We start from the raw sequence: 13,717 nt of genomic DNA on the forward strand, positions 1-13,717 counted from the left end.
TATTGTGTTGTCTCGTTCGTTTCGTATCTGCTTGACCGAAAGATAACGCAACACCTGACTGCTCGCTTACGCGCATGCGTGGAAAAAGTTCGGTGGGGCTAGCTTCGCCGCTAGTTTAGAAAGAGGGAAGTAACGTCTGGGTCTTTTGGGGGGGTTTTAAAGAAAGGCGTTGGGAAACATTGTTAAAGATTTGAGTTAGTGCCCCCCGGTGACTGCTGAAAACCGTATCTACCCACAACATGATGAAGAAACTAAACGCCATGGAAACGGCACGAGGGCGCGGAAGTTTATGTTTATTGATGTAGCTAGCTCGTTGGCCCTGCTAGCCTGTTAGCGAGTTAGGTCTAATCTGCGGAGCATCAACTTTTACAACCAGCTCAACTTAACACACACCAAGTAAGAGAGCTTGACAAGCTGCTGGCTGTAGATTTGGTGGATGTTGCACATTCCCTGTGTGCCTCTGATGATACATCAGGTCTTGCAGCGGACGAGTGACCCTCCTTCCTACCTATCGGACCTTCTTGTTAATCGTCTCCGTCAGTAATGGGCCCCCTGTTCAGCTAGGACAACGCGTGGAAACAATCAGAGGGCCCTTTAACTATGGGAGGATGTGTGGGGAGATACTGGGAAGGCTGGGAGGACACACAGAGCAGAGGCTCGTCCAGGAACGGGGGACGAGGGGGTAAGTGAAGACTGCAGTGTTCAGAGTTAAAGGCGTATGTAAAGTGCACATAGACAACGTACACTGTTTTCGACATATACATGCATTTACACACACACGTGTGTACATGCACATCAGCACTAGAGATGGTTCAGACTCTCCATGTCCAGGCCTTCTTCACTCCTTCGGATCTCAAGTGACAGCTTGTGATTGGGTTTCACCTCCTTGCTTACCTCCGTGTGTCTTGTATATTGTTAAAAACAGGTGAATGTTTGTTGTATCACTGCAGGTGGTCGTTGTTTTAGGGATTCATCACAGTGCATATACGATATATTTTCTGCATACATATGTACACAGTGTTTCTCATTCAGGTTGTAAATGTGCAGTGTGTCTGCAAAAGAAATGTTAATTCAGCAAAAGGACACAAACATGCCAGTCTGTCTGATTACTTGGGTCATATTCTGAGTGGTGTGTGTAACCAAATTGCACTTTCAACTGTGTGCTGTCTGGCTTCAGCCAACCAGTACACAGTGTGTGTGTGTGTGTGTGTGTGTGTGTGTGTGTGTGTGTGTGTGTGTGTGTGTGTGTGTGTGTTGTCAGCTGCCTCTTCTCGCTGTTTGAGAGTATTTTACAAACTTTCCAGCACGCAGCAGAATGTCTTACTTCCTCGAGTTTATTAAGTTTAGCACTAGGGCATATTCTGCAGAGCCACTCTCACTTAATACTGCCGAACCCCCCCCACAAAACACCCATACATTGAATATATTCCCATAACCCGGTCATTTCAAGCCTTCTATCTTGAACCATATTTCTCTTTAAATGGAGAGAAGCAGAGGGTGAATATCCACTCTGAAGTGACGGTTACATTAATTCCAGTTACAGGCGTCTTCCTTGTTTACAAGAAGAATTGAGGTCATGTCCAATTATTACTTACCTTCCCAGAAGATAACATTCCTCTGAAGAGAAACGCGGGCACGCTGCCATGTTTTCTTCTCGTGCACTCGTCTCTGATAATGACGGCGAGAGTTTGGATTGCTGCTTCAGCACTTAGCGAACTTTAAATGTTACATTTACATCCAGACTGAACTGAGCGACCGGACAGCTGAGTTAGCCAACTGTCTGAATTTCTGCATCGTTTTGAAACGAGACAACAATGTCAGGCATGTCCAACATGACCTTTTATAGCTGGTTTTGAGACATGTATGGCATCTTCAACTTTTGTTATACGACTATAGATTGGACATTAATTGATTTACTTTGCAAACAACACAGGGAGGGAAACAGATTGTGGGCTGTTCAGAGATGTGGTGAAATCTCTGCTGGGGTCAAATAGTTGACCTATGTTACCAGCAGACAGTTATACAAATCAGTGAAGCTCCCTTTGAAGTGACTGTTAGGAATCTAAGTATCTGGTTTTTATTTGGATTCAGGACTTGTCCCCTTTGTTTGCTCTGACTGTACTAATGGAGGATTTGTCAGCCTTTGTTTCCCAGCAGAATAGTCTCATGTGTAAAGAACTATGGTGGAACATTTTAAGATTAAGTCCAGCTTTGTTCATTAGCTCCAAGGACATTTTGGGAGACTTTTTCACCCCTGTTCACATCCCAAAAGGAACACTGAAGTTTCGATTTTCCCAACACATTCTGATCTTCTTGTCTGTCTCTGTAACCTGACCGTGGTGCCAATATTTGAAGTTCCAGCGAAGAGTCCCAGGTTCCTGGCTGTGCTTGTAATTCCCCACCCTGATTCATGAGACACTAGAAACTAGACCAGGCTTCGATCAAAAAGAACGAGTCCCGTCATGTCCCACTGCAGCATCGACTGGCTTCTTTAATGAGACTGTCTCTCCTCTGCCTGGCACGCCGGCGTTCAGACGAAAATATGAATCAGTTCTTTACGAAATTAAATCAAAGTTTTCACTGCTTAGAAAGTTGTAGTTCTTTTATTTGGATGACAAGCTGGAATATGAACAAGTTAGTGCAGTTTTTTTTTTTTTAACTGCCAATCTCCACCGACTTTGTGCTCGCCACGGTCTGTTAGCGCCGCACACTACGCCGTCGTTTACTGCCGCTGTAGTCAATGCAACTGTTTCGGCCCGGTTTCAGATAGGCTGTGAGTCTGCTGGTGGCGCTGGACAGAATAGATCGAGCCAGACAAGAAAACGCACAGAGCGTCTGGTCGGTTTTAAAATAAAAGGCAATATATACAGACTCATGTTCTTCTTTTTGGTTCCCTTTATCAATATGACGTCAGAAGAACGACAGAGCAACCTCAGAAAGACAAAATAATATGTTGTTTCCTCTGCGCTCGTGATCCAGAAACTGACCCAGATGTGCGCTCGCCATCAGACAAGTAAAAGCGTGGCGTCGACAGAACACAGTGCGCACAGACGATGTGGAAAATGGCAGAAGATTCCCTTTTTCCACTTTTTGACTGAGAAGTGAAATCGACTGACGGGTCAGTAGATATGCATCAGATCCAAAGCGACGAGCTGAGAGCGAGGACGCTCTGGTGTTTCGGTCCTTTGACTGAAGACCTGTAGAGAAATGTCCCACGTCTACGTCGTTCATAAATACGGTTTAACATGTAATGAGGATGAAATAAGACAAGTTTTGTACAGGACCATTTTAAAGTCTTTACTGTCGGCTCTTTATAAAATAATAGAATCTGAACTCTCAGCACTCGGTGATGGATTAAAATGAATCCCGTGTTATAAATAACACGCATGACGAGGAGATTTTTATCTCACCAGAAGATTAAAAGAATAAAATGAACAACCCAAGTAATCCCTGAAATGATCAGCTGTGTTGAACCATTTTAGCCGACGTGCTCCATTAAGACGGACTTCCTGTCTGAGATGTTTTATGACTAACATATCATCCATCTGTTTATGAATAGAACAAAAAGGTTTTGTTATATTGAATGAAAATGAAGGCTTCTCTGAACGTTTGTTCGGTTATAAAGGTGAACCAGTGTCGTGTCTCCTCCTGGCGTTTCCCCTTCAGCTCCTTTTCTGGGAGGAGCTTAGACCCGAGAAAACAACAACGATTGAGGGAGGCGAGGAGACGCACTCATGAATTGAATAAGACCCCTTGAGTGTTTGGTTTACCTGGAGAAAACTTGAATCTAAAATCTAGCAAATGAGCTAAATTTGCAGAAACTTGTTCAGAAGCATTCTTGGTGTCCGACTTCATTTCTGGCTCTGCAAAGACATCAGCATTCTGTAAGACAGGAAGTCTGGATGCTTGTTGATGGAAACTACAAGTGAAGCACGACATCCTCTGATTATAACAAAAGTCCCAAAGTCGTGTTCTGGCCACGTCCCATTTATGGCAGCTGTTGCTCTGTAGGGTGCAGTCAGTCCATACCGAAGCACACAACACCTGTAAAGTGGATTTTTTTTTTTAGTGTGAGTGCTCTAGTACACTTCCTAGGTCCTAGAAGGGAACTTAGACGTGGCCTTAGCCATGGTACATGTCATGCACGAGCACAGGCAGCTTCTAATTATGGAGACTAAAATGACTCGATGTATACGAGTTCTTTGAAACATTTTGTGCAGTGTTGGTTGACAGAGACGAGCGAAAGGATATGTTCCATTTTGGTCTACAAAAGTCTTTGTGTGTGTAGAGGAGCTTATCTGTGATTGCAGAAAGCTGAGTGGCCTTTGTTGTGATAAGATAACCACCGACAAGGATGAGACGGCGTGTGTTTGGTTGAGCTTACATCCTGAGTCAACGTGCATGAAGTCAGCCTGCGTCCCCTCTCTATTGATGCGCTCCAGACATGTTCTTTTATGTGTCTGCTTTCAAAGAGGAACATTGAACACACCCCGAATGTTGGACTTGCCTCACGTTCGGAGAATGTCGGCGGGCTGTTAAATGTCTTCACGGAGCCAAAGCAGTATTATTACAGCTGGAGATGGTTTCCCCAGGAGCCGCTCATTCTTCAACTGATGACGCACTTTATCAACACGTCTATCGAACAGCCCCATCATCACATGGCACCTGCTTTTGTAAGCCCAGCTGGAGGGAAACACACCCTCGTATTGCTCCATGTTTTCAAAGTGTATCGCCTGAATATCTGCGTCAGTGTTTTCTCACTACATAGACTTTGTAAGCAGGGGCTTTTGGTCAGTTTCTTCTCTTGTGAAGAAGAGTTCAGCTCACTTCCAGCCCTTGGTGTCTTGCTCCAGCTCTTCTGATGAATTCTGAGCTTGTATGCGTGTCAGCTAAACTTTTCCATCGGCTTGAATCCACATGCTGGTTGTGCATTTGGAGTTCGGCGTCTTCGACATAACATGTGACTGCAGGAGCAGGTGATTGAACTACCAACTGTTCAGTTGCGAGACCACACGCTCTGCCGACCGAGCCGCCGCCGTACCTGCTGACAGGAGGAAGTGACATGGCAAACAGAACCCACCGTGCAGCCGTCGGGGAACCAGGCGCCTCGTAGCACCAATAATGTTCAGAGTTTAAATCTCTGCTATAAACAAAAGAGTCACTTCTGCTTCTGTGTTGCAACAGAGCTTATTGCCAAACTGGAGCCAATGTAGTTGAAGGGATTGCGTCACAGTTAAAGGCGACACATGGCCCAAACTGAAGCTGAGGAGGAAACTGTGTGTCGCTGCTCGGCCTCCATAATGACAACATTCACGTAGAGTGAGGATGTTTTGGGTTTGGAGTTTCATTTGATTGGACCAGAAAGTTGATGATGTCATAGTGTGCTCCATATCAATCAGTCTTATACTAAACCATAGGATAGATGTTGCTCTGTGTCCACTTCTCTGAGGAAGCCCCTTTCGCCCCGGCTCAACCAGGCGGTCCGGTTCGGTTCAGTTCAGTAAACCCCGAACCTGCTTGTGTTTCCACAGCCGACCGTACCCTTATTGAGTCAGTGGGTAAGCCAGACTGAGATACCTGCATCAGCTATGGAGTAGTGTGACATCATAGCAGCCCACCACAGTGCCGCCAGACGTCAAGAAGAACGGGACGCAGTAAACAAGAGGGACTCTTAAGATCAGATCAGATGGCATCCCAACAGAACGGTACCAAAAAAGTAGGACGGTACGGATCTCGTATTTCGGTACCAGTCCTAACTTTTGACTGTCCGAACTGGACCGCTTGGTGGAAACGGGGCTTTTGACCCACTGAAGGATTTTCCTCCCCTTCAAGTGCTAATCCTACACCACCTCGCGTCCTTCAAATGACTCCTTCTAAGCTCCTGCACTATAAATAATTAGTCTGAAAGAAATGCAACCCTGGGGACGATTGCTGTCTCCTCTTATGCTCCTCTTCTTTTCCATCACACATGACACATGACTGCTGTCTCTGCCTCTCAGGCATTTGTAAAGATAAGCTCAGACTGAACTTCGACTTGTTCTTACACGCTCTTTAAAGAGTTGTTAAGATAAACTAAAGTGGCGTATACAGTTAAACTGGAATCACAGCGTGTCCTGTTAGAGAACTGCACTTCTGTGTTCAGATGCACTTTGTTAGTTTTCTCAGCTCACTCGAGCTTTATTGTCTTTGTGCGTGAGCCTCCTTCCTCCTCTTGTGTAAGTGCTCTCTTGGCTGAGGTGTGATGTTGATATTGGATGTCAGGAAACACAGGTAAAGTTACAGGACAGATTTAGGCTACACATGCTTCATGCATATTGCAAACTCTGAATGACCCCCTAATTTTAGAGTGGGGTGGGATTTCTGTGTCTCTGGTTCTCTCTGTGGCTTGATCTGTTTACAAGTCTGAATGTATGGGCCAGTCAGGGTGTGTATTATTGAAGAAGAAGAAGGTTGACTTTTATTGACTCCTGAATGATGTTTTTACACTCGACACACACTCACTCAGGCTGATAGACACAGTACACGTGCACAAACAGGATCCTAATGGAGACATGTCAGGGTGACAGAGTGGCCCCCGGCAGGCGCTCCTGAGCTGGTTGAAAGGGGGGGGGGGGGTTCAGTGCCTTGCTCAAGGGCATCTCCCAGGAAGTGGTCTGGCACTTCTCCAGCTACCAGATCAATTTTCAGATTTTTGGTCCACACCCAAACTAAGCTACTGCCACCTTAATGTATGTATAGTATATATAGGAACATCATGATATTCATTAATGTGCTGTTACTTTACATTCTGCTGTTACTTAATAATCCACGAGTGACGCTGACAATGGAGACCTCAGCAAACTAAGACAAATAATTTTTTTCCCCCAACATAAAGAAACATGTGGAACTGTTGTTGTGGTCCGTCCTGACCAGAAGAAACCCCCGGCCTGATCTTCCCTCTCTTTTCCTTCTCGTCACAGGACGCAACGAACCTCTGAAGAAAGAACGTCCCAAGTGGAAGAGCGACTACCCCATGACGGAGGGCCAGCTGCGGAGCAAGCGCGATGAATTCTGGGACACGGCCCCGGCCTTCGAGGGCCGCAAGGAGATCTGGGACGCCCTGAAAGCTGCAGCTGTAGCTCTGGAGTGCAACGACCATGAGCTGGCCCAAGCCATCGTGGACGGCGCCAGCATCACACTGCCACATGGTGGGGACAGAACACGCTGACCCATCGTTATTCATTTCTCTACGAGCAGATTGAAATATTTCTTGATCATCCCTCTCCAGGTACTCTCGCAGAGTGTTATGATGAACTTGGGAACCGCTACCAGCTGCCCGTCTACTGTCTGGCTCCACCTGTCAACCTCATCTCAGAGCGCAGCGACGAAGATCCAAGTGACAGCCCCGAACCCCCTGTGGCCCCCAAAAAGGAGTTCCAATTAAAGGTACAGCAAAAATAGATCTCTGAAAAATCTGTTTTGAAGGGCTCTTTGCATGTGTATCAGCACGAGTGTTCAGTCCTGCTGGCTCCTGCGTTACAGGTCGCCACTGACATTCAATCTTTAGCGAAAAACATTCTCAAGAAAATATTCTTTTTTTTTTTTGTCCCTGTGAATAATTAAGATTGACTTCATAATTGATACTAAATAAGGGAAAAACTTAACAGAAAGCAGGAGGAGATGACGCATACAGGGCAAGATCTGCAAAGCAACACTTTGTCCACAGGGGGCGCCAAAATCAATACAGCATGTTCCTTACAGGAGATTTTGACATTTTGAATTAGCGTAAATTCCGGACTATTGAGCGCACCTGGATATAAGCCGCACCGGCTAAAAATAAGTAAATAAATGTATTTGTACATATATAAGCCGCACTTGATTATAAGCCGCAGGTGTCCACGTTATAACAAGAGCTATTTACACAGAAAGACGTGACATAAAAACATTTTCTTTAACTTTTAATTAAATACGTAGGCTACCGGTAACATCCGCAAATACGAAGCCTAGCCTAGTGTAAATCCTTTATCGAACGGTGTCTGTAACACGGCTGATGAAAAAGATGACCGTAATACATTTCACAGGAAAAAGTCCATCCATTCACTGCCTCAGAATGACTTCATTACTCACTTCCTCAGTCTCTGTTGTCGCTGTCAGTGTCATCTTAACGTGCAGCAGCTCTATTAGCTTCTTTGACAGCCAGCTCGATCGCCTTTAACTTGAAAGCTGCATCATATGCATTTCTCCGTTTGTTTTCCATGATGAGGGTGCGTGCATGAAGCGCAAAATGACTGATATTAAGATCCGATGTGACGAGGTGAAATGATTTTGCGGCAGAAGCTCATTGTCCCCCAAGAGAAATCCATAAATAAGCCGCATCCTTGTAAAAGCCGCAGTGTTCAAAACGTGACAAAAAAGTAGCGGCTTATAGTCCGGAATTTACAGTAGTTAAAATCGTCCAATCAGAATGCTGCTAGTCAGTACAACAAGTCAAAGTTAGTATTCCCCATGAGAGATAAACTTTGCCTACAACTGTAACTACTTCTAAATTGTTCTCTTATTTCTTCTCTCTTTAGGTGCGGCTCTCCACGGGCAAAGACCTGCGCCTCAGCGCCAGCATGGCCGACACCATCGGGCAGCTGAAGAAGCAGCTTCAGTCTCAGGAGGACATCGACGCCACTCACCAGCGCTGGTTCTTTTCTGGGAAGTTGCTGACGGACAAGACACGGCTGCAGGACACTAAGATCCTAAAGGACTTTGTCATCCAGGTCATCGTCAACCCGCAGGCCCTCCAGACCCCCAAGCAGTCGCCGCCGCCGCCGCCGCCCACCGCTGCCTCCTCTCCCGACTCTGAATAATCGACAAACCGAGAGGATAGAGGGAAGGAAACGTGCAGTGGGTTGTGAGTATGGTGGCAGAGATTTAAAAAAGACCAGAGGTGCCTCCAATTGCTGGATAACTTTTTTTTTTTTTTTTTTTTTTGAACAGCTACTTTTACTAAAATAAATCAAACTGCGAAGGTACAGAACTCATCTAAAATCATGAGGGAGAAAGGCATCAGTGCTGCTTCCTTTCATCTACACCACGTCACGTATCCTTTCTCTTGTGAATCTGCCGGGTTCATTATTCGAGTGTTTCCAGTCTCCTCACGAACTCACGAAAAACAGCCGTCCTCTTTCTCTCTGAACCACCTCCAACAGAAGCTGATCATGAAGCTGTACAGCTTTCCAATCACATCCGCACCGTGCACATCATGCTGCACATCCAGGCTCTGACTATCTGCACTGACACTAACAAAGTGCCAAGGGAAGAATTGCTGAGGGTGTCTGTGTCGATTCTAAAGCACATCACTACTATGATGCCCATGGACTCAGCACTGCGACCTTTTAGTCCAGAAACAGTCGAGGGGAGCAGAACTCTTTGTCTCTCTTTTTATTGATGAAATAATATAAACTGAGCTTTTTTTGCACATTCGAATATTACTATACTTTTGTGGTAGTTTGTGTGCCTTTTACAAGAGAAAAAAAAGGGTTAATGTCCAGAGAGACGCTGGTTTAGACTTCTGTATTTTTTCAATTCAGGAACTTTGAAATGGATCCAAGCTATTATTGCTGCCTTTTGTTAATGATTTCATGAATCTTGCAGAGAAAAGTTGCGTGGATGCTTGTTAGTGTGTATGTGTTGTGTGCCTTTGTGTCTGTGTGTTTTTGGGCAAAAGGAATATGTATTCGGCCCACGTGATACATTTAAGTTTGACGTAGCTTTCATAGACGAGACTGTTTCCTTGCTCAATAAGTCATAGCTCTGCATTCAATCATATCATAATCTGTAGGGAAATGCAAAAAATGATGGTATTAAAAGCTGCATTGTTGACCACTTTATAATCACGTGACCACTAGGGGGCAGCAAGACAGTCCTTCAAGAGTCACTTCAGTAGTTCAGGGTTGGTTCCTCCTTTTTGTGTCTCCAGCTAACGAATGTTTATCCAACATTCATTCTCATTGATGTAGAAACATTTCTGTCACAACATTTCTTGTTGGGATAATGTTTGACTTTCTTCACCAGCAGGCGGACGGCATGTCTTCAACAACATGTTTTTATTTTGGTTTCTTTTTGGTTGTCGGTCATTGAACCGGAACAGTGAACTGAAGTTGTCTGGAGGAGTCATAGAAAGTATCAAAGGTTTAAAGGTTACACAAATATGATGTTATTGTTTTATATTCTGAAAACTCTTATGATGTGATGTCATTAAAGACGCATGCACACCTTGAACGCTAACATCAGCTGGCAGGTAGGCTCTGACATGTCCTTATAAGGGATTAACAGTCAGGATATTTTGGCCTCTGCGCGATCGTATTTCCCCCATTCGTGTTTTAATCTAGTTCTCAAAATGTACCCAACTTTTTAAAAGTAAAATACTTGATTCCTCTACTGTCCCTTTAATTTGTTCTAAGTCAGTCGAATTCACAGTTTCAGACGTGAGTGGGGAGTGTGCTGGCCATTAAATGTTTCTGAGAACTTTAGTAATATGTCTTAAGATCGTAACGTTAAGCTTTATTTTTCACCTGTAAATGAAAGGCTGTGATTTGTAGCTGCTCTCCAGACTATCAGCCTGGGCAAGCAAAAATAAAACACCCTGCTTTTAAAGTTTTTCAATAGTTCTCAGGGGAATTCTTCTTTAGGTAGGGAAGAGGCTCAGTAGAATATAGGACTAGATCAATTAAATAATAAAGATTTACTTTTCACAGTATCACAGGTAGTCTTTGCACAAACTATATTGTGTTTCTCATTTCAGCCTTCTAGAGGAACACAGAAGAGTTCAGCTGCAGTGATCTTTGTTGAACTGAGGAGATCGTTGTTTTAAATGGAGAGCTTGTCACCAACCACAGCGGCTGCCAGAGGACTAAAACACGCCAGCCATCATCAAAATGACCTCCAGTTTATGCAGGCTAAAGATCCCATTGTGCCAGACAGTCTGTGCAGTAGAAACGCAATAAAACACTGTGGATAAATTCTTCAGTATTTTTCATTCGCTCTACTTTGTAATTATTTCTGATGAGAAAATGTTAGCATGCTAACACACTAAACTAAGATAATAGATTGATTGACGTTTGCATTTCAGATATTGGACATTTAAAGGTTACATATTATGCAAAATACACTTCACTGTGTTTTTCAAACACTAATGTGTCTCTAGTCAGTCTACAATGTGGAGTAAAGTCCATCCTCTCCGTCTTTAGCCTGCTCCACTCTTCAGAAAATGTGTGCTCAAAAAGGCTGTATGAAGATTTTCCCTTCATGACATCACAGAGGGCAGTGACTCCTCCCCCAGGTGGGTGACACTCCCACAGCTAGGTGTTTGTTCTGCCCTCTGAGTCTGCCTTCTCTACATAAACAATAGGACACGGAGCGAGAAAGCCCAAGCCCCCCCCTAGAGGGGCGTGGTCAGACAGCTCATTTACATTTAAAGCTACAGACACAGAAACAGCCTGTTCTGAGCAGGGCTGAAATAGAGGAGTTTAAAGGCATGATCAAATACAGGAACAGTGGATTTATAAAACAAGACACTTCACACATTGTGGGCCCTCTGAGACTTATTTTCACTTGTTGAAAAGAAATATAATATGTGACCTTTAAATTTGAAAATATGAATGATGCCATTTCAAATGTATTTTTCTTTCCCAAACAGCACCAGTACGGACACACAATTCCCACTCTTCCTCTGTACATTGCTGACACTATCAGGTCATGTTAGTTTCAGATCTGGTTTATGTCCCAGAATATGTTCACATTCAGGTGAGAATTGAGAGCCGATTTGTAAATGAATCCAGCATCATGCTTTACGAAGTTTGGTATTTAATTTTGACATTGTGTACAATACTTTAAGGTGGATTGTTTTCATCCATCGCTCCTGTCCTTTATATTAAAGCAGTTCTGATCATGGAGGGAATAAAATGCAGCCATCAGTGTGAAACCTAACTGAGCCACTGCTCAACACATCGTTTAACTTTTTATACACTTTTCAGTCGTTGGTCTCTTTTACACTCTGTTCTTGCTTATCACAATCTTCCTGGTATTTCTGGGCCTGTACTTGCTTTTCAGTGTGTGATGGTTCTTCTGGGGACGTTTCTAAATCATTGTATGCAAACTTGAAAAAAAAAAAAAAAATCAGCCTTTTTCTCTATGTGCAATACAATAGACCTCATATCATGTTAATTTTATTCTTCAGACTCAACAGATTTCAAAGAGCACCAGCTTTGTTTAAGAATTGTCAAAGTGCAGGTGAACTCCTGCTCTCTGTTCTGATGCCTGTGTCAGATAATCACTTGTTTCAAATGTTTGTCACTTTGAAAATGTATTTTTTTTTTTTTTTTTGTCGTTGTCTCGATCTTTACATTGACTGTCACGTTTCACAGAGTAATTATCTACACATTAAAATGCCTATACAACTTTCATTTCCTCTCTGTGTCCAGTAATCATCCCGTCCTCTAGTGTGGAGCTTATTGTGTCTTTAGGGTCAAAACTTTATCAATAAGGTCTCCAGTCCACTCTCTTTTCTCAGATAATTAATGGTATGGTGCGTTTCCATTTGTTTATAACAACGTAAAACAAAAGGGCCTGGCACATTTTCAAAACCTCACGAGGAATCTTCACATAAAGTAGGGTGACCATATTTTGATTTCCAAAAAAAGAGGACACTCGGGACGGCCATGAGACACAAATTCAGACAGTCTTCTCAGAGGTCTATGATCATGATTTATTATGCCTCACTTCTGTAATGAAATCAAATGAAATATGTAACAAAATAATAGCTCTCTTTTCAAATAAATAATGTGAAAATATGAACTCTTTGTGTTAGAAAATCCAGCTTTTAATATATCCCCTTTCAAGGTAACAAGATAAATAATAAATTTAGAATAAATGCTCACAAAAACACTAACTTAACAAACAAAAATGATCTACTTTTAATCTTTTTTTTGTGTCTTATTCATCCTGCTTTTCTTCTTCATCCTCCTTGTCTGCTCATCCATGTTTTCTGCAGAACTGGTCTTTCCCAGCAGTTTCCAGTTGCTCAACAAATAAGCATAAAAGTCTTTGCAAGACATCTCTTTGCTGTTGCTGTGTAAAAAAAAGAAACCCGGACATGTCCGGGCAAAAGAGGACGTTTGGTCACCCTATTATCATAAAAGGGTTGTAATAGAAGTCGTAGATCAATAAATAAAAACAATAGAACAAGAGACAAGACACCTTTAGAGTCGGTCCCAGTGTCCCAGTGTCCTGACGCTTCTTTTGTCATTCCCAGACAGAAAGTTGTCTTGTCTGTTGACAAGCAGCGCCTCTGGTGTAAACCATAAAGAACAAGATCCCACTTGATAAGTTCATAAAAAGATCATCACTTCGTTAAGTGATGGGCTCTGTATCCCTCCTGAAGTAAAGTGACAAACTTGTAATGTTTTTTTTTCTTTCTTTCTATGCACGTTTTTGTTCCTTAAATCACTGTTTATTTACTTGAAGAAAACCTCATCAGAAGGAGCTCCTGTTGATGGTGAGTGAGCACGACCCATGTGAGCATGGCCGAGGGAAGTGGGGGTGCTGCAGCTCCCCCTAGTGGCGAGGGGGAGATTTAAAAATATATATATGAAACATATTTTTGCACAATTTATAAATGCCTTATGAATCTTCTGGGAAAAGATTTTGACAAACGTAGGCTACGACGTACGTATTTTTGATTTTGATTTAA

General features: G+C 43.2%; 1 protein-coding gene and 1 long non-coding RNA gene across 4 annotated transcripts; both read left to right on the forward strand.

The window, feature by feature from the left end:
- Positions 1–62: 62 nt before the first annotated feature.
- Positions 63–12,431, forward strand: ubtd1b (ubiquitin domain containing 1b). Of its 3 annotated transcripts, XM_079334501.1 has the most exons (5): positions 63–682; positions 6,960–7,187; positions 7,268–7,425; positions 8,553–8,878; positions 10,772–12,431. In XM_079334501.1, exons 1-4 carry the CDS (start codon positions 601–603, stop codon positions 8,832–8,834), a joined length of 750 nt encoding a protein of 249 aa, XP_079190627.1. In that variant the 5' UTR covers positions 63–600; the 3' UTR covers positions 8,835–8,878; positions 10,772–12,431. The 3 variants fall into 3 exon arrangements, with proteins under 3 accessions (XP_079190627.1, XP_079190626.1, XP_079190628.1); XM_079334500.1 differs by having other exon boundaries at positions 8,553–12,431; XM_079334502.1 differs by having other exon boundaries at positions 63–396; positions 8,553–12,431.
- LOC306817544 lies at positions 697–1,407 on the forward strand. The gene is made up of 2 exons (XR_013778040.1): positions 697–1,050; positions 1,082–1,407. It is a non-coding gene; the product is annotated as an uncharacterized lncRNA (long non-coding RNA).
- Positions 12,432–13,717: the final 1,286 nt, after the last annotated feature.

This window comes from Symphodus melops (assembly GCF_947650265.1).
Source record: "Symphodus melops genome assembly, chromosome: 21".
Taxonomy (NCBI): domain Eukaryota; kingdom Metazoa; phylum Chordata; class Actinopteri; order Labriformes; family Labridae; genus Symphodus; species Symphodus melops.